Source organism: Nelumbo nucifera, chromosome 1 (assembly GCF_055504915.1).
Source record: "Nelumbo nucifera cultivar China Antique chromosome 1, China Antique-T2T, whole genome shotgun sequence".
In the NCBI taxonomy this organism is placed as follows: domain Eukaryota; kingdom Viridiplantae; phylum Streptophyta; class Magnoliopsida; order Proteales; family Nelumbonaceae; genus Nelumbo; species Nelumbo nucifera.
In genome coordinates, this window is record NC_142649.1 from 35,475,777 (window position 1) to 35,498,171 (window position 22,395).

Genomic DNA, 22,395 nt, shown 5'->3' on the forward strand with positions numbered 1-22,395 from the left:
GTTGAGCCAACTAAATTAACTTCAATAGTTAACCATAAATTTGCGCCAAATGATACCCTGGGCACCACTCTAAATTCAGGATGCATCAGTAACAATTTCATGATCATTAAACCAATATCAGAAATAAGCCTCAGTTCTCTGATTTTTCCTCCAAGACATCTATTTCTTTATAGCCATAATCCCCAAGGAATTGTTATCATCATCATCACCCATGCCTTATCCCAACTATATGGGGTTAGCTTCATGAACCTGTTTCACCAATCTGTTCTATTTAAAGCCACATTCACTGTTAAATTATCAGTGCTTAAATTATTTCTTACTACTTCTACCCAGCCCTTTTTGGTGGTCTTCAATGCACGTGCCCAAACCATCTTAGTCTACTCTCTCTCACCATGTCACCAATTGGAGCTTTTCCTAGGTTCCTACAGAAGACTTCATTCCTTGTCCTATCCGTATTAGTTTTTTCTCTCATCCATCTCAGAATTCACATTTATGCCACATTCATTTTTTGGACATGTTATTTCTTGACTACCCAACACTCTGCTCCATGCAACATAGCTGACCTTACAACCGTTTTATAAAATTTTCCTTTTTATCTAAGTGGTATTTGCCTATCACATAAAAGTCCAAATGCACCCCTCCAATTTGCCCATCCTACTCTAATTCTTTGGGTGACATCCTCCTCAATCTCTCCCTTATTATGAATTATTGAACCAAGGTACCAGAAATGGTCACGTTAAGTTAACACTTGGTTTCCAATCCTAAGTGTATCTTGACTTATACTTCTATTATTACTAAATTTACATGGCATATACTTTGTTTTAAGCCTACTTATGTTAAAACCTCTTGTTTCTAAGGAATTCGTCCATAAGCTTAATTTAGCATTTAATCCTTCATTAGTTTCATCAATTAAAAGTTTAAAACAATGTCCTCCGTAAACAACACGCACCATGGAACTTCCTCCTAAATATGTTTAGTCAATGACTCAATTCATCTATGGATGAGTGCAAATAAATAAGGGCCAAGTGCTGAACCTTGGTGAAGACCCATTATAACTGTAAAATCTAAGGTCTCTCCCACTGGTGTTCTAAACATTGGTTGTTGCCCCCTCATACACATCCTTAATTAGGTCTATATACCTATTTTAAACCCTTTTCTTTTCAAAGGCCCACCATATTATCTCTCAAGGAACTCTATCATATGCCTTTTCTAGACCAATGAACACCATATGAAGAACTTCCTTCTTCTCTCTAAACGTTTCTATCAATTGCCCTAAAAGAAATATAACTTCCATGGTTGACCTCCCTAGCATAAAGCCAAATTGGTTCTCCAATACACTTGTTTCATAATGTGGTTCATGAGTTTAATCCCCCGATAGTTATTACAACATTGTATATCACCTTTGTTCTTAAATGTAGGCACCATGTTGTTTATTTCTCCATTCATCAAACATCTTCTTTTCTTTCACTATCTTATAAAATAAGCTTAGTTAGACATAACAGGCCCACCTCTCTCATACCTTTCCACACTTCTATTCGAATTCCATCAGGGCCTAATGCCTTTCCCTTCATTTTAGTTAGTACCTCTTTTACTTCAATAGGTCTAACTCTACAAAGGAACATATTATTTTTAACACTACTAGTACTGCTAGATTCTCCTCCATTAGCACCCTCTCCCTATTGTTCATTTAAAAATTTTTCAAAATATTTTGTCCATTTTTGTTTGATTTCCTCATCTGTTACCAACACTTTTGATCTTCACCTTTAATGCACCTAACATAGTTTAAATCTCTACCTTCCCTTTCTTTGACTTTGCTAGTTTATACATTCCTTTTTCTCCCTCTTTAGTGCCTAGTTTATGGTAAATCTCATCACAGGTCTTATATTTAACTTCATTCACTTTCTTTTTAGCTTCCTTTCTTATGGTTTTATATTATTCCCAGTTTTCTTCATTTCCAGCTTTTTGCCATTCTTTGTAACATGCTCGTTTTAATCAGAATATATTTTCAACCACTTCATTCCACCACCAAGTTTCTCTAGTACTCATCCCCTTGAGTCAATTGCTTCGTTATGTAAGGCCTGACGCGATGGGGTATTCCTACTCGACCTCAGGTCAGCAACCATAAGACTGAGTGGAGTCAAGCCAGAAGAAGTTCCAAGGAAGATAGAAGTTTTCTCTGAAGACTGTTTCTACTCTGTGTGCCTTCTATCCTCCTCCATTGAAGCTACCTTGTGGAGGGAGTCCAGGAGGGAGGAGGAAGAAAAGGTAGAAGAACACCTACATGGAAATCAGAGATTGATTGGTTTGAAAGTGGCAGAGACTTGTGCATTTTTGGAAACTCTGAAAAAGAAGTCACAAGAGTTGTCTACAGGGGAAACTATGATGCATGCAAGACAAGGAAGTGGCTTAGGCAGCAGCAAGACCTGTGCCCAGGTTCTGACTTCCAGTTTTAACAAAGAGACAATTGCTCAATCTTCAGGTGTGTTAAAGGAGAGTGTATGCCTGGCCGGGCCTGTTTTCGAGCCGTTGAAGATGGTGAGGGCTGATTCTGGTTCACCACATGGGAAGGAGGTTGTGTCAAGTAGAAGAGTGGAGGGTGTGGAAGCAAAGGCCACTTTAAAGATCTTTGCAGATGGGCCTCCGAGTAAGCCCATTAAAAAGTGTAAAGATGTATTGGAGGGGGCCCCGTGTAATGAGCCAAAGCAAGTTGAAGACCACGTGAGGCTTTAAGTGGTCATGTGACTAACTTAGGAACACCAAGTAACCACTTAAGTGGTCACATGACCAAGGCAGGACTGAAGATGATGGACCATTGTTTAGGTCTATCATCTTCCAACTCGAGACCTGGTTCGAAGAGAGGTGGATTGAACACATCAGTGTGGAAGAAAAGGCCACTTTAAAGGTCTTTGCAGATGGACCTCCGAGTAAGCCCATTAAAAAGTGTAAAGATGTATTGGAGGGGGCCCCTAGGTGTAATGAGTCGATGCAAGTTGAAGACCACGTGAGGCTTTAAGTGGTCATGTGACTAACTTAGGAACACCAAGTAACCACTTAAGTGGTCACATGACCAAGGCAGGACCGAAGATGATGGACCATAGTTTAGGTCTATCATCTTCCAACTCGAGACCTGGTTCGACGAGAGGTGGATTGAACACATCAGCGGCGGAGGCTTCAACTAGAGACCTAGACTAGTCTCCTATTCCACGACCCTGGAGCATACAAACCCAAAGTTTGACCGACGGAGGTATAATGATGATAGCTTCTACTCAGAGTGGGTAAACTATGAAGAAGAAAAGGAAGAAGATGATGTTCTCCTCGAGGATTCCAGATTTCCAGCATAGGAAATGTATGAGAAGTAGATGCTCGAAAAGTTCCTCACTAGCAAATGTCAATGTTTTAAAAGCGCAAGGCACAAAAAAGGCATAGGGGCCAATATGCGCCCGAGGCACACGCATTTTTTAAGCAAGGCACAAAAATTAAAAAAAAAATCAAAAAAAAGTCAGAAAATTCAAAAAAGTACCAAAAAATCAAAAAATGCAAATAAATCAAAAAATATTAAACATAATATTAATAAAAGTATAAACTTAAAGTTAAAAAAATTGTTTTAAAAAACCTATTAGCTAAAATAAAAATACATAAACATAACATGTAAAGTGTATTCAAATGAAAATTTAAAAATAAAATCAAACATATAAAACATTTTCAAGCATGCAAAACCCACAATCTCTTTTTTTCCTCAATTGCGTTACTTCAAGTAGCTAATGTGATATAAAACATATTACATTCCTGATTCTATGAGTCGCCTTAGTGTACGCCCCTCAAGGCAAGCCCAAAAAATAATGAATTTCTAATTCTTAATTTTCACACAAAAAATAATGATTTTATAATTTTAATTGCCTTTAGGAAGATATTTTTCTAAGATGAATAAATGAACAACATTAGCAAATAGGGGGTTAGCCCCTAGCCCAACCGCTAGGTTCAAAAAAGAAAAGCAAAAAAGCGTAAAATTTTCAAAAGGCGCATGCCTAGGCTAAGACGCAAGGCGCAAGGCGCATCAGGCATGCACCTTTTGAAAGTGTTGCGCCTATGACCTGGGCGAGGCGCCTACCCTAAAATGTGCCCCGCCTATGCGCCTAGGCATGCCTTTTAAATCACTGGCAGATGTAGACCTTGCAACAAGACTTCTTTTTGGAGAAGAAATTGTGCCTAAGCTTGTGAACTCTCTAGAACCATCGAAGAACTTGGGAATGGGAGGCAGTACTTCAAGGGAGGTGAACGTCTTGGCCAAAATCAGAGAAGAACCCTATCACGAATCTAGATCAAGGTCAAGGTGTCCTTAGTCCGAGTACGTCATCTTCCAGTTCAAATGGCAAAGAAACAGACACTCCCTTATCCCTTGTTAGTGCACTGCAAGTTGATCCTAAGGAGACTTCTCCCAGCAAACTCCCTCAGAACCTAGGCAGAATTGGTGACACTTCGGGTTTTAGTGATTCTAGTATGGTTTGCCATGTTTTTGTTGCTTCTTGATTTTTTGGTACTAATCTATCCCCTTTCCCCAATTGTTGTTTTGTTTCAACCTGCAAGTGGTCGACACTCTTCCAAAAGCTACCTGTCCTAGTGATTCGGTTGAAGTAACAGAAGTATTAGAGGATGTGGAGGCTTTGAATGATAATGTGGAGGAAGGGGGAAGGATTTGGGGATTAATCTTGTAGACCTTTAGACTTCTGGTAGAGGAGGAATTAGGGGAGAACTTTGAAAAGGAACAGGAGGGTGACACTCCAATTCCCAGTACCTAGGCAAGGGGAAGGGAGGGTGAAGGGACAAATTCATGTGAAAAAACAACAAAGAGGAGAAATAGTTAGAAGAGTCAAAAAAAAGAAAAGAGCAGAAGACCAAGATAACTATAAGAAAAGGCTTGAAGGAAGGACACCTAAAAGGAGGAAGAAGAAATTGAGTGAAGTGGAGAGACTGAGATGTGAAGTGGACTATGATAAGGGGTGTTCTGGGAGAAAGGGAAGGTAGTCAGGTTAGCAAAAGGTGTTGTCTAGGGTTTGTTCATAAGATTGTATCTCAATGAAGATTATTAGTTGGAATGTAAGGGGTTGGGGAGTTCCAAGAAAAGAAGAGTGATAAGGGAAATGCTTAGAAAAGAGAATCCAGATGTTGTGTTAATTTAAGAATCAAAATTATTAAAGGTAGATAGGAGATGGGTGAGAAGTATTTGATTGGCTAGAGGACTGAGTTGGGCTTTTGCACAATCTTGGGGGCCTTAGGGGGTACTCTGACAATCTGGAAAAATGAGGATTTGGACCGTATAGAAGAATTAATTGGTAGCTTTACAGTTACAATGAAATTAAGAAGAAGAGTTGATGGACTGGAATGGACTTTAACAAATATTTATGGGCCAAATTCATATAGAGAAAGGGAGGAGTTTTGGGAGGAGTTAGCAACTATAAGGGGATTGTGGGAGGGGCAATGGTGTTTGGGAGGGGACTTCAATGTCATTAGATTTGTCAATGAAACAAATAACCCCAACCACAAGGTCACCTCAAGAATGAGGAAATTCAACTCTTTCATGGATTCCTTTGAATTGAGGGAGTTGCCATTGTTGCAAGCTGAATATACCTGGTCTAATTTTCAAGAAGAACCACTTTGTTGTAAACTAGACAGATTCTTATTCTCATCAGACTGAAAGGAAGTTTGGAGTGGTTTGGCGATGAGAGCCCTACCTAGACCTACGTCAGATCATTTTTTTTATCAATAATAGTAACTTTTATTAAGAAAAAGATGATAGAAAATTACAAAACGGAGGGAGGGGTAAAATCTCTTAACCCTCCCTAACATTAAAAATCAGATTACAACAATGCCCAAAAAAGATTTGCTCTCCCACCCCTTGTTTAGCCAAAGTGTCTGCCAGAGAGTTAGCACTCCTCTTTGCCCACTGAACCAGAGTTTGCATGTTTTGAGTTAGCTGATTGATTTTCTTTTTTTCATTTGAAAACTTCCAGACTGGACTCTTCCTTCTGCAGCCCGCTAACAGTCAGCCTAGAATCACCTTCCACCAAGTTTGCTGATTTTCAGCTGTTGGGCTCTTTTAATCCCTTCCAGAGATGCCAAAATTTCAGCTCTCAATGAATCCCCCCGACCTATAGGTCCAGAGATAATTCGACCTTCTTCATCCCTAAAAACACCACCTATACCTGAAAGGCCTGGGTTTCCTTCCCTGCTGCCATCAAAGTTCAATTTAATGAACCACAAAGCTGGCAGAGTCCAAGCTTGACTAAGGGATGTAGTCAAGGGAGCAGACCAAGCCACTTCTTTCCATTTTGTAAAGATGTCTCCTGCTGAATAACCTTCAAAGAGCTTCATAGACTTGACCCAGTGAACCACCCAAACATATATTAATTCAATGATGGCTTCATTGGTTTTTTCTTTTTCATGAAAAGTTCTTTGATTTCTTTCCTCCCACATCATCCAGCAAACAACTGCTCTAACACATCTCCACAAGATTTTACCTCTCTTTTTTAAACCCCTCACTGATGTAGAATTAAACAAGCTCTGCACACTTGAAGGGGAGGGCCACCTGCAACCAAAGAGAGAGAAAAACCAACACCAAATATATAAAACAAAGGGACAAGAAACTAATAAGTGATAACAGCTCTCACCATTCTTCTTACATAAAATGCACCAATGCGGGGATAAACACCAATTAGGCCTTTTCTTTTGAAGTAGGTCACAAGTGTTACACTTTTCTAAGATAGCTTCCCAGAAAAAAGCACCTACTCTAGGAGGAATTGGTCTACCCCAAATTTCCAAGACTGGGAAAGGAAAACCAAGTGCCGGATTGGAATGTTTTAATTCTTTGAAAAAAGAAGAGCAGGAGAAGATACCCAATGGAGCAAGAGACCAAACCTTAGTGTCCACTCTGGAGAAGTCAATAACTACCTCATCCAGAATCTTAAGCAAGTTAGAGATGGATTCCAATTCAGAATCTCTAAGAGCCCTTCTAAAACGCAGATTCCAATTAATAACAGAATTAGACAAGGTTAGGAAGGTGGCTACGGGCTCATTTTTAAACCTTGAGAGAGAAAACAAAGGGAACTGCCCTTTCAAAGGAGTGTCTCCCACCCAAATATGTTCCCAGAATTTCACAGACATACTAGAACAAAGTTCATACCTGATGAAGGGAAGAAAAGAAGGATGGCATGAATAGACTTCCCGGAAGAAGCTCTTGTAGCCCTAGATGAGATCCCCAAATCCCAACCATCTGCCTCTTGCCCATGAATACTTAGGATTATTTTAGCCCACAAATTCTCCCTTTCTTTAGTCAATCTCCATAACCATTTCCTCAAGAGAGCTTCATTCTTATTCTGTAATTTACCCAAACCAAGTCCCCCATCACTTTTGAATTTTGTAACAAGTCCCACCTAACTCTATGGTCCCTTTTCTCCCCCCTGGTTCCCATAAGAAATCCCTCATTAGTTTCTCCAAAACCCTACATGCTCCCTCAAGAATTCTGAACAGAGTCAGGAAATAAACTGGGAGGTTTGCCAAGGTTGACTTAATCAAAGTTATCCTGCCACCCAAGGAAAGGTAGTTTTTCTTCCAAGAGGCTAACCTTTTGTGAATCTGTCAATTACCGGGTTCCAAAAGCTTCTCTTGCTAGTATTATCCCCTAATGGAAGCCCTAGATATTTCAATGGCCATTGAACCATCTCACAACCCAACACTTGAGCCCTTTCTTCCACCTCTCCAACACTCATATTAATGCCAATCACACAACTCTTATCAAGGTTTACTTTGAGGTTAGTCACTTGTTCAAACACATTAATCACCAACTTTAAATTACTAACCCACCTAATCTCATCCCCACCACAAAACAGAATTGTGTCATCCCTAAATTGTAAATGAGTGACTGGGACCCTATCCCTCCCAACTTTCCAACCACTTATCAAGCTTCTAGAATCTATCCTCTCAATAAGCCTCCCTAAAACTTCAGCAATCAGGGTAAAAAGGAAGGGGGAAAGAGGGTCCCCTTGCCTAATACCCCTAATGGCTGGAAAATGATCTACCATCTTGCCATTTACTAGTATAGAATAGTGGCATGTTCTGATACACCATTTTATCCACTTGGACCACCTCTGCCCAAAACCAAAGGACTCTAAAACTTCTAGCAACAGGGACCAATCAACCAAATCATAGGCCTTTTCCAGATCCAATTTGCACACCAGCCCTTTCTTTCCTCTTCTTTTATAATCTTCCACACTCTCATTTGCTATTAAGATTTGGTCCACAATTTGTCTATTCTTCACAAAGGCACCTTGATTAGGGGATATGATTGTGGGAAGCACCTCTCTAATTTTTCTGGATAACACCTTAGCAATGATCTTATAGAGGCTATTAACCAAACTGATGGGTCTAAAGTCTTTAGGGTGGCAAGCTCCCTCCTTTTTTGGAATTAAGGCAATGAAGGTAGAGTTCAGGCCTGGGTTTATCACTCCTCTTTCAAAGAATTCTGAGAAAACACTTTGTGTCAGCCTTAATTATCTCCCAGCAGTCTTGATAAAAAGCCATCGTGAAACCATCAGGGCTCGGGGCTTTAGATCTATCCATAAAAAAGATGGCATCCCTTATTTCTTCCAATTCAAACTCTCTTTCCAACCACTCAATCAACTCTTCAGGGAGCCTGGGCCAAACCAATCCTTCAATCCTTAATCTCTCGTTCAAAGGCCTGTTTTTTCTTTCTTCTGCCATTAGCTATAGCATGGAAAAATTTTGTATTCCTATCTCCTTCCTTCACCCATTTATGTCTAGATTTTTGCCTCCAACTAATTTATTCTTTGAAAATTGTGTCCTCCAAATTTTTCCTCAACTCTTTGTCTATTTCCCCAAAACATCCTATTTCTTCCTTTGCATCTAATTCCTCAATCTGGATTATCAATTATTGCTTTCTTTCTTCTAACCTCCCAAAGTGAAGAACATTCCACTCCTTGATTTTGACTTTCAGCCCTTTTAGCTTCCAGTGGAATTTCATCCCTGCCCAATTTACCCTCGGGTTACTTTCGTTCCACCATTTTTTTCACTTTCTCTTTAAAATCCAGGTGAAGCAGCCACATATCCTCAAAATCTAAACGGGGAAGGTCCACTATTTCCAAATTCAGACTTGCATAGCAGAACTGGCCAATGATCGTAAGTAACTCTCGATAAGGCCCTTGACACCAGTTCTCCCCAATGCTCTTCCCAATCTGTGGTAAATAGGAATCTGTCTAGTTTGGAGCAAATAGGTTCAGCTTGGAGATTAGACCAGGTAAAGCTATTATGTGAGAGGTTCAGTTCCTTGAGTTCAAAGGCATTAATAAATTCATTTAACTTCCTCATGCTGGTAGTACTCCTTTGTCTCACCTTATTGCACTCCTCAAGACCCATTCAAACCCATATATCACTTGCTTGAATATAAGAGAGACTGAGAATCTTCCAATTAATTCTTCCACTCCCTCCACTACTTCATCCTTCCACAAGGTAACTAACACTCTAGATGAACCCCAAGAGGGACCTCATTGCTCAACTCAGGCCATTTGCTCTCCACACACTTCTGGCCCACCTTTTATCAAAGGTCATGAGTTTAGATTCCTGGATTAGAAAAATGTCTGGGTTTTCTTTCCTTAGGACTTCCTTTATTAAATCTCTCTTTCTTGCATTCCCCAAACCTCTCATATTCCAACTTACGATCTTCATTACTCCAACATAATCTGCCCCACCCCTAAACCTTCTATCCTAAGATCCTCCTTTTCTTCCCCTACCCTTCCTTTCACTAAATTCTTTGTCCGCGTCCACGTCCAACTTCAATCTCTCAACTTCACTTAGCCTTCTTTTCCTCCTTTTCCCATCTTCTTTTTAATCTTCAAATACCCTTTCAGCTCATTCAAATTTTTAACCTTGCACCCTAACTTTTCTACAAATTCAGCTAGGGAGTCCCCTTTTTCATCTCCCTTATCAATCTGTTCACCTCTGTCCTCTCTGTGCTTCTTGCTTCCCCTCTCTTGCTCCACCCTTCCATTGGCTACCTTGGGCTCACTAAGAAGCTAGCAGGGTGGAAGAAAAATTATATCTCACTAGGGGGTAGAATCACTTTAATCAAGTCCACTTTGGCCAACCTTCCAATGTATTTTTTGTCTACCTTTAAGCTACCTGTCAAGGTTGCCAACAAGTTGGAGAAGCTCATGAGAGATTTCCTGTGGGAACCGGGTGACTCAAAAAAAGGACCATCTAGTGAAGTGAGAAGCAAATTCTAGGAAAAAGGAAGTCGGGGCTCCTAGACATTGGCAATATCAGATTAAGGAATGTAGCATTGTTAGGAAAGTGGTTGTGGAGGTTTCCTTTAGAGCAGGATAGTTTGTGGCACTTGGTGGTGGAAAGTATTCATGGGATGGCAGCTAATGGATGGGATGCTGGCGTCAACCCTAGGGCTTCTCATTTCTCCCCTTTTTTTGATAGGAAACGGTAACTTTCGTTAAGAAATTAAGAAGTTAAACAAGATAATTACAACTCCAACATTCCAAAGCTGAAATGTTGACCCACATTCATAACCACTGCTACAAAGCAGCCCAAAAAAGTTCACTTCTATTTGATCCTTGTTTAGCTAGAGTATCAGCCATCCCATTTGTTGTTCTTCTAACCCATTGGAAGTTTGCTCCAATTTCCCTTGGCAAGGCACCAGACTTCTCTCATAACTTTCCTGCTAAAGAAGTGTGCTCCTATGCCACCAAAGGTTAGGGCTTTTTGCTGGGAAGTGGCTCTCCAAAAGATCAATACTATGGATGTACTTCAAAGAAAAAGGTCAGATTGGTGACTTTCCCCACATGTCTGTTGCCTTTGCTTAAGAAATGGTGAGACAGCAATTCATCTTTTGATTTCTTGTCCTTTTGCTTTTTTTTTGTGAGATTGGTTCTCTTCTCTTTTTGGTTGCAATTGTAATCCCCCTCGGGAAACCAAAGAAAAGAGGCAAGGTAATGTGGAAAATAACAAGAGCAGCCATCCTTTGGTCAATTTGGGAAGAGAAAAACAATAGGATCTTCCAAGGGCAAGAAAAATCCAAGGAAGAACTTCTTGAGGTTATCACCATCAAGGTTATGCATTGGCTGAAAGTGTAATACCTCTTCAAGGACTTCTCAGCTGACTTAATTAGAAATTGGAGTGCTATAGGCCTATAGATGTATCCTCTCCCTCCTCCCCTATGGTTCAAGAAAGTTGGTTACCACCGCCTTAGTTCATGGTGAAGTTAAACTTTGATGGAAGCTCCTTGGGTAATCCATGTCAGTCGGGAATTGGGGGTGTTTTCAGAAATGAGGAAGGAAAAGTTTTGGCCCTTTACTTGGGCCTGATTTGGATAGGAGACTCCTTAAGGGCAGAAGTCATGGCCTTGCTCCAAGGCCTGAGATTGGCGAAATAATGGGAAATGCAACACTTAGAAGTCGAAGGAGACTCCAAGATGGTAATAGGGTTGATGCAATCTGGAAACTTGGGAGTATGGTCACTTAGACAGCCTCTAAGAGAGATTAATAGCTTAGCAAGGCAGATTGGGGTGCATTTTAAATGGGTAAGAAGGTCAGCAAATGGAATGGCTGACACTTTAGCTATTTACCCATATTGGTGTAAATAGCAAATAAGAAATCCTGCCCGACTATCAAACTTCTGCTACAAGTCATTGGTACCTAAATAGTTAACAAAACCAAGAATGAGACAACCAATAGAGTCCCAGCAGCTTGTGCACAGCAGCCACGAAGTTTAGTTGGAGAATTGATGATAGTAGAAACTGTAGAACAGTCCAATGAATATCCAAGATAGTAAAAATATCCTCTACAACTCCTATTTGTATCCGATGGTAACAACAATTAATGTTGAAGCACGACTAATCAATTGAATGCCTTCTTTCTTGATGATCTAGTGCACCAGTTAAAAGGAATACTTTCAGATGTCCTCATATATTAAGGATGTGATGGTTTTTCTTCGATAGTAATCAATGTATGACTTTGAAGCCATGTATAGTGCTACAAGTGTATTCAATAATTCAATCAGGATACTTTCAGAGCTATAAAACATATGCACTGCTTTTAAATCACCATGACCATGACCCTCATTTCCAAATAGTGTGAATTTAGGAAATAAATTGTTCCCATGAAGGGCGGTAACCTGGATGTGCCATCCATTCATTCAAGGATGTGTTGCCTATGAAGAATTAGTTGGACGAAAACTTAGGGGATGCCCAAGTCAATTCAATAGAAACTTAGGGGATGCCCAAGTTAAATGCTATCACATATCAATAGCAAGTGATGGACAATTGATAGAACGATGGTTTTTGTCCTATGACATCACCCAATAGGGGATGCCCAAATTCAGAAAACTTAGGGTATAACTCAAGTAATTGTCAGATGCCTTAGGGGGAGGTTCAAGTATTTTTTTTCCCTTTATCTTTTCTATCAAAAAAAAGCATTATATCTTTGATTTTATCATTACTAATATAACACTGTCAAATGAAGGCAACATCAGAGAAGTATATTCTTTTCAAACGTAACATAGAAAACCATATTAAATTTTTTTTCATTGAAAGAGAAAGTATATATTAAAAAAATAATAGGAATTAGGTTGTCTGAAAACCATCCAACTGTCACCTCAAGCATAAAATCTTCCCTATATAGAGCATACAAAATAATGATAAACATCCAGAATATCTTTTCCAGACTAAAAGCAAGATAGAGAAATACCAAAATTCACAAGCTTCAAGAGCAACTTCATCATCAGCATCCTTGTTGGCTTGCAACATATACTCAATTACATTTCTTAAATGAGGCTGCAACAATATTGTAAATACCATACTAAGGACCACAACACGGAATATCAAACAGAAAATAAAAAATAAAATATGTAATATCTAACTCAAACTTAAACTTAAACAAGCAAACAAGATCAGTTTTATTATCCATTTGTCTAATGATTCATGTAATCTGTCAAAAAAAAATCTAGAGAAGACAGAAGTCAGAACGGAACAGAAAGAATATCTCAGGTCAGTGGCAGTGCCCATTTTACCCTATTATATATTGGAATTATATAATTACAGAGTGGTCACTGAAACAAAAGAAATTGCAGGAAAACCCCTGTCTCAATAATACCTTACAGAAACACCCCTCACAGCACTCCCCCTTAAGCTGGGTTGTAAATAATTAAATATCATGCATACCCAACTTGTTACATAGTTCTTCATTATGCAAGGTGGGCACACCTTTTGTATAAACATCAGCCACTGTCTTTTGACTCAACAAACGGTATACATATTTCACCCCTTTCAACCTTTTCATGGATAAAATGTTTGTTGACTTGAATGTGTTTAGTCTGCTAATTAAGAACTGGATTGTAAGCAATACTGATGGCCACCTTGTCACAATACAAAACATTGGATCTAAATTCCACATACCTCTGTAAGAAGATTCTTCAACCACAAGAGTTCAGCTACTTCTTGAGACATGGTCCTATAGTCTGGCTTCTACATTTGACTTTGCTACCACAGTCTACTTCTTACTCTTCCAAGTGGCCGCCAGATCGCCCCCCACAAAAGTAAAATAACCAGTGGACCTCCAATCCTCAAGAGGCCACTCTAGTATGGCCTTGTTTGGCGAAGAGAAGGCCCCTACCAAAGTGTCTCTTCAGATTGCAAGAACTCTATCTACAACCTTAAAATGAGAAGTTTTAGGTGAATGCATAAACTGACTTACACTCACTGCAAACGCTATGTCTGGCTGGGTCATAGAGAGATACAGAAGCCTTCCAATGAGTCTCTGATAGTGATATACTACAAAACATCTAAAAGAATCTTACCCTCAAAGTTTCCAAGCTTGTGATTAAAATCAATCTTTGGAGAGGGCGAGGGAACTGAATATTAGCAAGTTGATCATTGAAGGTGATTCCAAAATAGTGGTGGGCTGGTTTAAAAAGGAGGATAACAATCTTTGGAGACACAGCAATGAAAGAAAGAAGTTCAAGATTCTACCACGGGAGGGACATTGAAGTAAGATTGACTTAGGTTAAGAGAAGTGCCCATTACTTTGCTGATGTTCTAGCAAAACAAAGGGCAGGTAGAGATAACTTATTTTGAACTCAGCTAAAATATGTAAAAAGTATTGGGGGAGTTAAAAGAGTTTATCTCCCTTTGGATTGCCTGTACTCTTTATTGAATTTTAATGAAATTTCACCGTTATTGGTCAAAAAATTAAGATCCATAGGAGTCTCTACCAGTTTACACCCCAGTTTTCTTGTATCTCTCAGTAAATCAAGAATGTACTTCCTTTGGGAGATAAAAATTCCCTTATCAGATAGAGCTACTTCTATACCAAGGAAGTACCTAAGAGGGTCATGATCCTTCACTTCGAATTGTGAAGCCAGAAATTCTTTCAACTACTAAATCTCTTCTTAATTTTTGGTAGTTGTGACATCATCTGCTTAAGGGCAGCCTAACGCACAAGGCTCCAACCAATGCAGCCTTACCCCTGCACATACCACACGCTGGATCCTCCCCTTCAATTACTATTCTTGCTTCATACACTTTTCCGCCAAAGAACAAATCCAGATTCACAGGTATAGTTTTCACATTCTCTGTCACCACCGGAATTCTTGCAAACATTCACACAGGCTTCACCAATGGCTTTAAAGGTCTGGACACACGATGCATGCAGCAGTATCCCAAAAACATTAATCCATACAAAGCCTCTTCCTTACATGTTCCTCACTCACCTCACCATGTGAGACTATTTTTTATCAATAAAAGAAGATTTTATTAAATTCAAACTTGAATATTACACCAAGGTGGGAAGGTTCTCTACCCCAAACAACAATTTTATAGCTTTGCCCCAAAACAATTGGTGCCTAATAGCCCTTGTTTAGCCAAAGCATCTGCCATCCTATTTGTTGTTCTTCTGATCCATTTAAAGACAACATTCAGCTCCCTTGCTATACTTTCAACCCTAAATTGTTGAATTGCTAACCCACCACCAAGAGGGAAGAAAATGGTTTTGTTTTCAAATTACTTTTCAAAATATTTATTTTTATACTATTAAAATTAATGTTGTGGATTTAACTAGTAGAATTTAATGATGAAAAAAATATATCTCAAATATAGGATTTAATGAGAATATAACTTAGATATGAGATTTAATGAGAAAGAAGAGAATAGGAAAACTGTTTTATTTCTAATTGGTTTTAAATTTTATATTCCATCTCCATAATTAATAAAAATACTTCTTATTTATCATAATTATTATTGTTTAATATGTTGAATATATGATATTAAAAATGTTCCTAAATTTTTCTTTAATTTCTATGTTTTTTTAATTTTTATCTATTTTTTAATTTTTTATTATTTAATTGTGGCAACATGAGTTGGCCCATTTGACCCAAAATGGTTTAGTTTCTTACCACCACCTAGATGAAAACATTATTCTTTTCTATATAGATTTTAAAAGTATAAGTTTTTTATTTTATTGGAATTATTAATTTATTATGTATGGATTTAATTAGTGGAATTTAGTGATGAGAATAAATAAAAATGCTTTACATATATGATTCAATGAGGGTGAATGGGAGTTAATACCTTAAATGTGGGATTTAATGAGGGAATTGAATGCATTGAATAATAGTATTCAATTTACTTTTTTTACCCTCACAATAAAGGGACCATATTTCAAAAAAAGGGGTATTTTAGTAAAGAAAAATTCCAGAAATTTTAGAGGCTACTCGTACCTTTTATAGTAGTATAGATTTTCTGTTTCCTTTTAATATATTTGGTTATCTATAAACAAAAATAACACTAACAATATTATAACTCATATATCTATGAACAAAATGTGCCACTAACAATACACACACACAAATAATAATAATAATAATAATAATAATAACAATAGAATCAAGTTTATATGGAATAGAAACATGATACATACCTCTAAGAAAGATGGGCTAACTTCAATTAGCTGAACAAAAGCAGCACAAACCTATGCAGTATAAAAAAGAAAAATAATAGCACTTTAGCACCCACATGCCACAGAAATCAATTCTTACATAAAAACAAGAAAGCAATCATACCATTGTAAAGTCCTAAATTAACAAAAAGTTGGATGCTGGCAAAAACCATTAAAACATAGAACAAAAGATAAAGCCTCTACATGTTCCAATTATTTTATATATGTATATCCATAATTCTAAAAATGAAAAGGAAAAAATAAAATCAGAAATACTTTTCTCTTGTTAAGAGATCAGAATACTTTTACAAATACTGAAAGAATTTCTCTGCACAAGGAGAGCAGAAGCAGCCATTTCTGACTTCTCCAGACAAATACATCACAACCCAACAGTGACAATCTACCATGGTAGGGTAGACTATATATAAAACAATACCTGAAGAATTATAACTAAAAGCAATCGTAATAGTCTCTTTATTTTTCTTTTACTTAATTTTTTTCCTAAAACTGTGAACAAGTTTCTAATGCATTTCTTCTTTTTTTTCTTTTGAGAAAAGAAACAGACTCATGCATTAACTAAAACTTCAATTCTATTTTAGGCCTTTTTTTTCAATCATAAACATAAAGGGAGGGGGTTGTGGACATCAAGGACTTCAGGCCCATCAGTCTTGTTGGAAGTTTCTACAAGATCCTAGATAAGTTACTTTATACAAGGCTCAAGCAGGTTCTTCCTAGTATCATTTCTAAATCCCAAGGAGCTTTTGTGCCAGGAACATGAATGTTAGATGGTTGCTGATAGCTAGCAAACTCATAGACACAAGACTGGAATCGAGCAAAACTGGGGGTCCTCTTAAGCTTGATCTAAAGAAGGCATTTGATCTTTGTAGCTAGGCTTCCTGCTAAAATGAGCTTTGGCAACAGATAGCAAAGTAGGATTAAAGCTTGCACCACTACCCCCAAGTTTTCTATTCTGATCACGGCTCTACAGCTGGTTTCTTTAAAAGTTCAAGAAGGTTAAGGCAAGGAGACCGACTCCCCCCCCTTGTCTTCATATGCATCACAGAAGTGCTTGCAGCTCTTTGTAATAATGCTATGGAAGGAGGTTTCTTATCAGGGTTTGCCATGGGAAATAGCAAGCAACCGCCTGCCTTCTCCAATTTGCAAACGATACCCTTTTCTTCCCAGATGCCTTCATCCCTTAGCTACAAAACCTTTGGGGCATCTTAAGATGGTTTCAAAAGGTGGCAAGTTAACCTGCATCAAGTCTACACTTACTAGCCTCCCTTGTCACTACCTTTCTCTCTTCAGCATCCCAACTAAAGTGGCCACAAATCTGGAGAAACTTCAAAGGGATTTCTTCTAGAAAAGGCTGGAAGGAGGAAAAGAAAATTCACCTAGTTGATTGGGCAAAGATACGCACTCCTAAACAGTTGGGGGCCTTGGTCCTTTACAGAACCAAAGAGGCAGAGCAGATACTAGTGTCTTAAGCAAATGGCACTGGATGTTTAATGAAGAAAAAGAAAGTTGGTGGAGGCAGATGATCCTGAAAAATATGGGTTCACTATCAGGGGTTGGGAAACAAAACAGCTCCCCAAAACATCCAGCAGATCGGTGAGGAAGGAAATCCACAAGATTCAGCCTTTCTTCCTCGAAGGAACAGCTTTCAAGCTAAGTAATGGAAGCCATTTGAGGTTTTGGATTGACTCTTGGTGGGGCAATAAACCTTTCAAGCTAGGCTCCAGAATTCTTTTCTGTCTCTGGGACCTCTAGAATCTAGGCTCCCACCTTTAGAAGAAATTTCTTTGACTAGGAGATTTACCAGCTTGAACAGTTGCTCAATCAGATTCAGAACATCCTCCCAATTGCCACATTAGAATTTAGAAGATTGAAGAATCTGGAAATGGGAACACCATGGCAAGTTCACAGTCAAGTCCATGATTCTTCACTCCTGCCTTAACAGAAACAGCTTCCCCTTTCAATCTGTCTGGGCAAACTCCAATGTCAGTTTTTTTAGTCTGAACTGTGGCTCTAGGAAAGTGCCTAACTAAAGACAAGCTATCTAGAATAGGGATTGCAGTAGCCTCCACAAACTGCTCCCTGTGCAACCTGGAGGTGGAAACAGCTGAACACCTTTTCCTTCATTGGCCCCCCATTACCAGGGATTGCAGTAGCCACCACAATCTTGTATTATTCCTATGTATAGAATGGGATTGAGAAATTGGTGCAGATATGGAAACGAGGAAAGAATCAGTGGAAAAATATATTAGTTTCCCAATTCGTACACCATTTTAAAAATTATAGAGTGATAAGGATATTGGTACTCTTGAGTTTTTCAAATTTCTTTTATAGCTTGTTGGTGCCACAATCTTCTAGAAATTCACTGTTTTTATTTAAAAAAAAAAAACATCATGATTGCTATTTATGTAAACTTTTGGACTTTCTACTTAGAGTACTTATCATCATAATTACTATTTATAATAAAATCACTATTTACTATTTTTAATAAAGTCTGATTACTAGTTTTAGTAGGATCAGTAAAATATTATTAATTTGTTTTAGGAGTTAGATTTCCTCATTTGAGTGTTCCTATGAGTTATTTGTGGATCTGTCTTAGTTCTAAGGCAGCTAAAAGTTGTTCTGAGTCAGTTTTGAGCCCAAATTGGAGTCTGCAAAGGGACATCTAGGTTCTAATGTTAATTATCAAAAAAATAAATAAATAAATCTAGGTTCTTCTGTTAAGTTTATAAAGAGAGTCACCCAATTTTCTGAGTCCAAATTGCAAAAAAAAAAAAAATAGTTGATTTGATGAAATAAATTTTGCTTTAGTGAATTCTAGTGTTGCCATGACATTTTATCTTTTTTCTCCTCTCTCTTACCTATTTCTTCTTTCAAGTGATCTATCTCTTTATTTAATACAACAGCAACAGGTCTCTTTCTTTCTAATTTCTTGCTCATTCTTTGCTGGATAAAATATACATCAGATATACTCACCAATTTTCGCACATCAGCAGCAGGATCGAGGGCAAGAACAAACAAACCCTGGAGGTATTGATCCACGGATTGAGATAAACCCTGGGGCAGAATAACAAACAATAGTGAACATTTCCATTTGTGGTAACAGTTCCATCAAATCAATGTAAAGGGAAAGAGCAGAATATCAGATATACCTTGGGCATCAACATAAGGAACTGATTAACAGAACCTAAGGAAAGCTTCCTGAGTGAGGTATGAGGAGATTGGAAAAACTGTATCAGTCAAACAAAACAAAAAAGTCAGTACAAGCTATAGGACAGCACACTGTACACCTACCATTCAACTTTAAAATCAAAGGAAATTGCATATAGAAAAGACACCATGTTATCATGGCATTCAAAATCAAAGGAAATTGTTACCTGGAATAATCTTGGCAACAATATGTTGATAGGGCGTTCAGGTAATCCAGGTACATCCGAATCAAGCTCTTGTGGGATGTCTTCACAAATCTGTGTAAGACATGGTTAATTGGTTAGAATTTTGAAATAAATGTTGTTTCTATATAAAATATGGTAAAATATGAAACGCAAAGCAACCAAAGAATCTAAAATTCTCCTTAAAAAGAAGAGAAAAAAATGAGCATAGTAGTACTAGTGGTAGTATTGAACTAGAACCACCAGTATCCATTCTTTTGCTCAGACCAATTTTGCATGCTACATCCTAATATCAAAGTGCCACTCCTGCAACATGATTGACATTTGAAATGCAGTTGCAAAAATGTCTCCATTCTACCAAACTCCGAGAGAGCTTATTTCTGACATCCTATGTATGTTGGCCCAGAAATGGATGTCCATGTACATGTTAAATATTTACAAATATGCAGACACTTTATGCCAGGAGCCAAGGAGATGTACAAAGCACTTCCAATGACTTGTACTTAATTTAAGCCATCACTGTTAAAAGTTGTTTGTATTAGAGACCTTGAAGCTAGAACATTACCTTGGATAAAGCATCCATAGCACCTTCCATGTGATTTAAGTCATTGCTCTCTAAGCAATGTAGGAGTGCTTGCAACAGCTCTGGCCAACCAACGACCCGCCCTTGTTGAACAACAACACTTATAATTGTTCCAACTGTAGATCTGATATGCCTATCTGCTGCTCCTAAGCAAGGTAACAATTCAGATTTTATGTATTGCTGGTATAAAGGTTCCATGGATTTGAAAGCGGTTCTCAAATTATTTTTTAAAAGCAATCCAGCTGCTTGTCGAATTTCCACTGGTGTACCCTGTTTCAGAGGTAAAGTTAAATCTTCAAAAGCAAAAGCAAAACAAAAAAAAAAAAAAAAAAAAAAACATGAAAAAAGACGATGTACAGAAGGCTCATATGATACCTTCAATAGTAAATAGTAACTTTCTTTCGCAAAATGTATTATTTTTTGCATGAATAATAAAATTACATATCTAAAGAAAAAAAAAACAATTCTACAATAGACAAGAAAAAAAGGTTAAATCAAATGTGAAAGTTACAAGCAGGCATTCCAATGCAAGAGAACCAGTACATGTCAAGCTAACTCAAGATGCACACTTATTGGAAATACTGAAATATGGAATCCATAATTGAAAAATACAAATGATGTTTACAATAAAGAAAGTTGAGGATCAACCATGAACACATTCTGAACTGTTTATATATATATATATATATATATATATATATATATATATATATATATATATATATAATAGAATAATCAAAAACACAAAAATTAACAATATTGCAAAATATCAAACAGAAGTTAATATATATGGAGAACCAAACTCAGGTTGAGATCAAAATGTGATAGAGTGAACTTCATTACTACTAATCTGCAAAGGAGAAATGATATAACTCCATGACTAGAGGGATGATGGCTCTGTTCACAACCTAGACACAAGGAAATGCATACGAACACACAGTTTAGTATGGAGCCGATAGGAGGTATCCATTTCCAACCAGTCACCCGTATACACCTTTAATATATCTTCCATTTCTTACTTCTACATCTCGACCATAAGGGTTTTGCGAAAAAAGAAACAACTAAAAGCTAAGGCTACGGAAGCATGCAAATAGCCTCATTTTCAAGAACAAAGCACGCAACAATCAGATAAATGTCATTTCTAATTCCAATCCAAACAGAAGGACAATTTACTAATGAAAACCATCCAATCAACGATTACCAATGCCCCTAATTTTCAATTTCGCGGTTTTTGCCGACAAAATAAACACTCTATGCTTGTAAATCCTATCCAAACTCAGGCATAAAAATAGAATAAAATAAAATAATGGCATGTAACACCAGTCAAAACAAGCTCAACTCCTGTCCAATGAAATGAAGCCCTATTATTTTCCGATGATAATCAAATAATCGGAGCACCTCAGCATGAGCAAAGATGAAAGCGAGATAGTTATTGAAATCGGGGAACTGGCTATAATGCTGGAGCTGCTGCCAAATCTGAGGATGATCAGGAGTAGGAGAAATTTGCTGTTCCAGTAAGCGGCAGATCTCTCTCAGGCCATCCTCGTTGGGCTGCCACTGAGCAGGTGCCGCCATGTTTAGCAGGATTGCAGCTTTAGCTATCTGAGGTTTCAGAAGGAGACCTGCTGAGGAGGAGACAAAGAATCTAGAGAGAAAGAGAAGGCTGCCAAGGCCTTTTGTAAGGCGAGCGAGACAAGCCGAAGAGGGCGAGTCTGGCGTCTGCCTTTAGACACACTGACACAACGCCGGAACCGGTTTGAACCAGATGAAAATCACTATCCAATCAACGATGTAATTTCGGCTTTTTTCCGGTTTTTCCTTTTTTCCAAAACGTCGTTGAGTCGGACGGTCGAATCGTTCAACTGATAAATCAATACCTTTCCGGTCCATTTATCACCTGACCCGTTGTTTTGCGATATATATATGTATATACATGGCGGGGCCCGTGCGATGTACGAAAGAAAACTGATTCTGAAATTCAGATCAGTTTGGTCGATTTGAATTTTGAAGGTAAATTTGGCCAATCCTAAGCATGCAAACCACAAGTTTTGGTCCCATCCATGGTCAAATCCAGGTTTAGGCTCGGGCTCGGGCTTGGGTTGGGTAGAGCCAGGCTTTGGATTGGTTGGGTCTAAAAAGATTTATGAATATAATTTTATATAACCATCTTTTATTAGGCTTCGTGGGCCAATTTAAAAGTGCAATTAATTCAAAAGGTGATCATGGGTCAAGCTCAATTTTGCACTTGTCATAAGGGCTATAGTTTAGGCTTCGGCCCGGCCTAAGTCCAGGGCCTAAAATATAAGTTCAGACTGAGGCTAAGCGGTCCTAGAATTTTAGACCAAGGTGAACCGAGCTGAAAATTATCAATCCCATATACGTACGTAATTTTAAAGAAGAT

General features: G+C 38.1%; 1 protein-coding gene across 2 annotated transcripts in view; it reads right to left on the reverse strand.

The window, feature by feature from the left end:
* Nucleotides 1-21,757, reverse strand: part of LOC104608273 (transportin-1-like) — an 83,679-nt gene extending 61,922 nt beyond the window's left edge. For both annotated transcript variants that reach the window (XM_010274207.3, XM_010274206.3), the window contains exons 1-7: nt 21,393-21,757; nt 19,977-20,264; nt 19,397-19,486; nt 19,172-19,249; nt 18,996-19,076; nt 15,987-16,037; nt 12,762-12,847 (exon numbers count right to left, since the gene is read on the reverse strand). In XM_010274207.3, the coding sequence (XP_010272509.1) occupies nt 12,762-12,847; nt 15,987-16,037; nt 18,996-19,076; nt 19,172-19,249; nt 19,397-19,486; nt 19,977-20,264; nt 21,393-21,569 (851 nt within the window). In that variant the 5' untranslated portion in view covers nt 21,570-21,757. The remainder of the gene's footprint in view (nt 1-12,761; nt 12,848-15,986; nt 16,038-18,995; nt 19,077-19,171; nt 19,250-19,396; nt 19,487-19,976; nt 20,265-21,392) is intronic.
* Nucleotides 21,758-22,395: the final 638 nt, after the last annotated feature.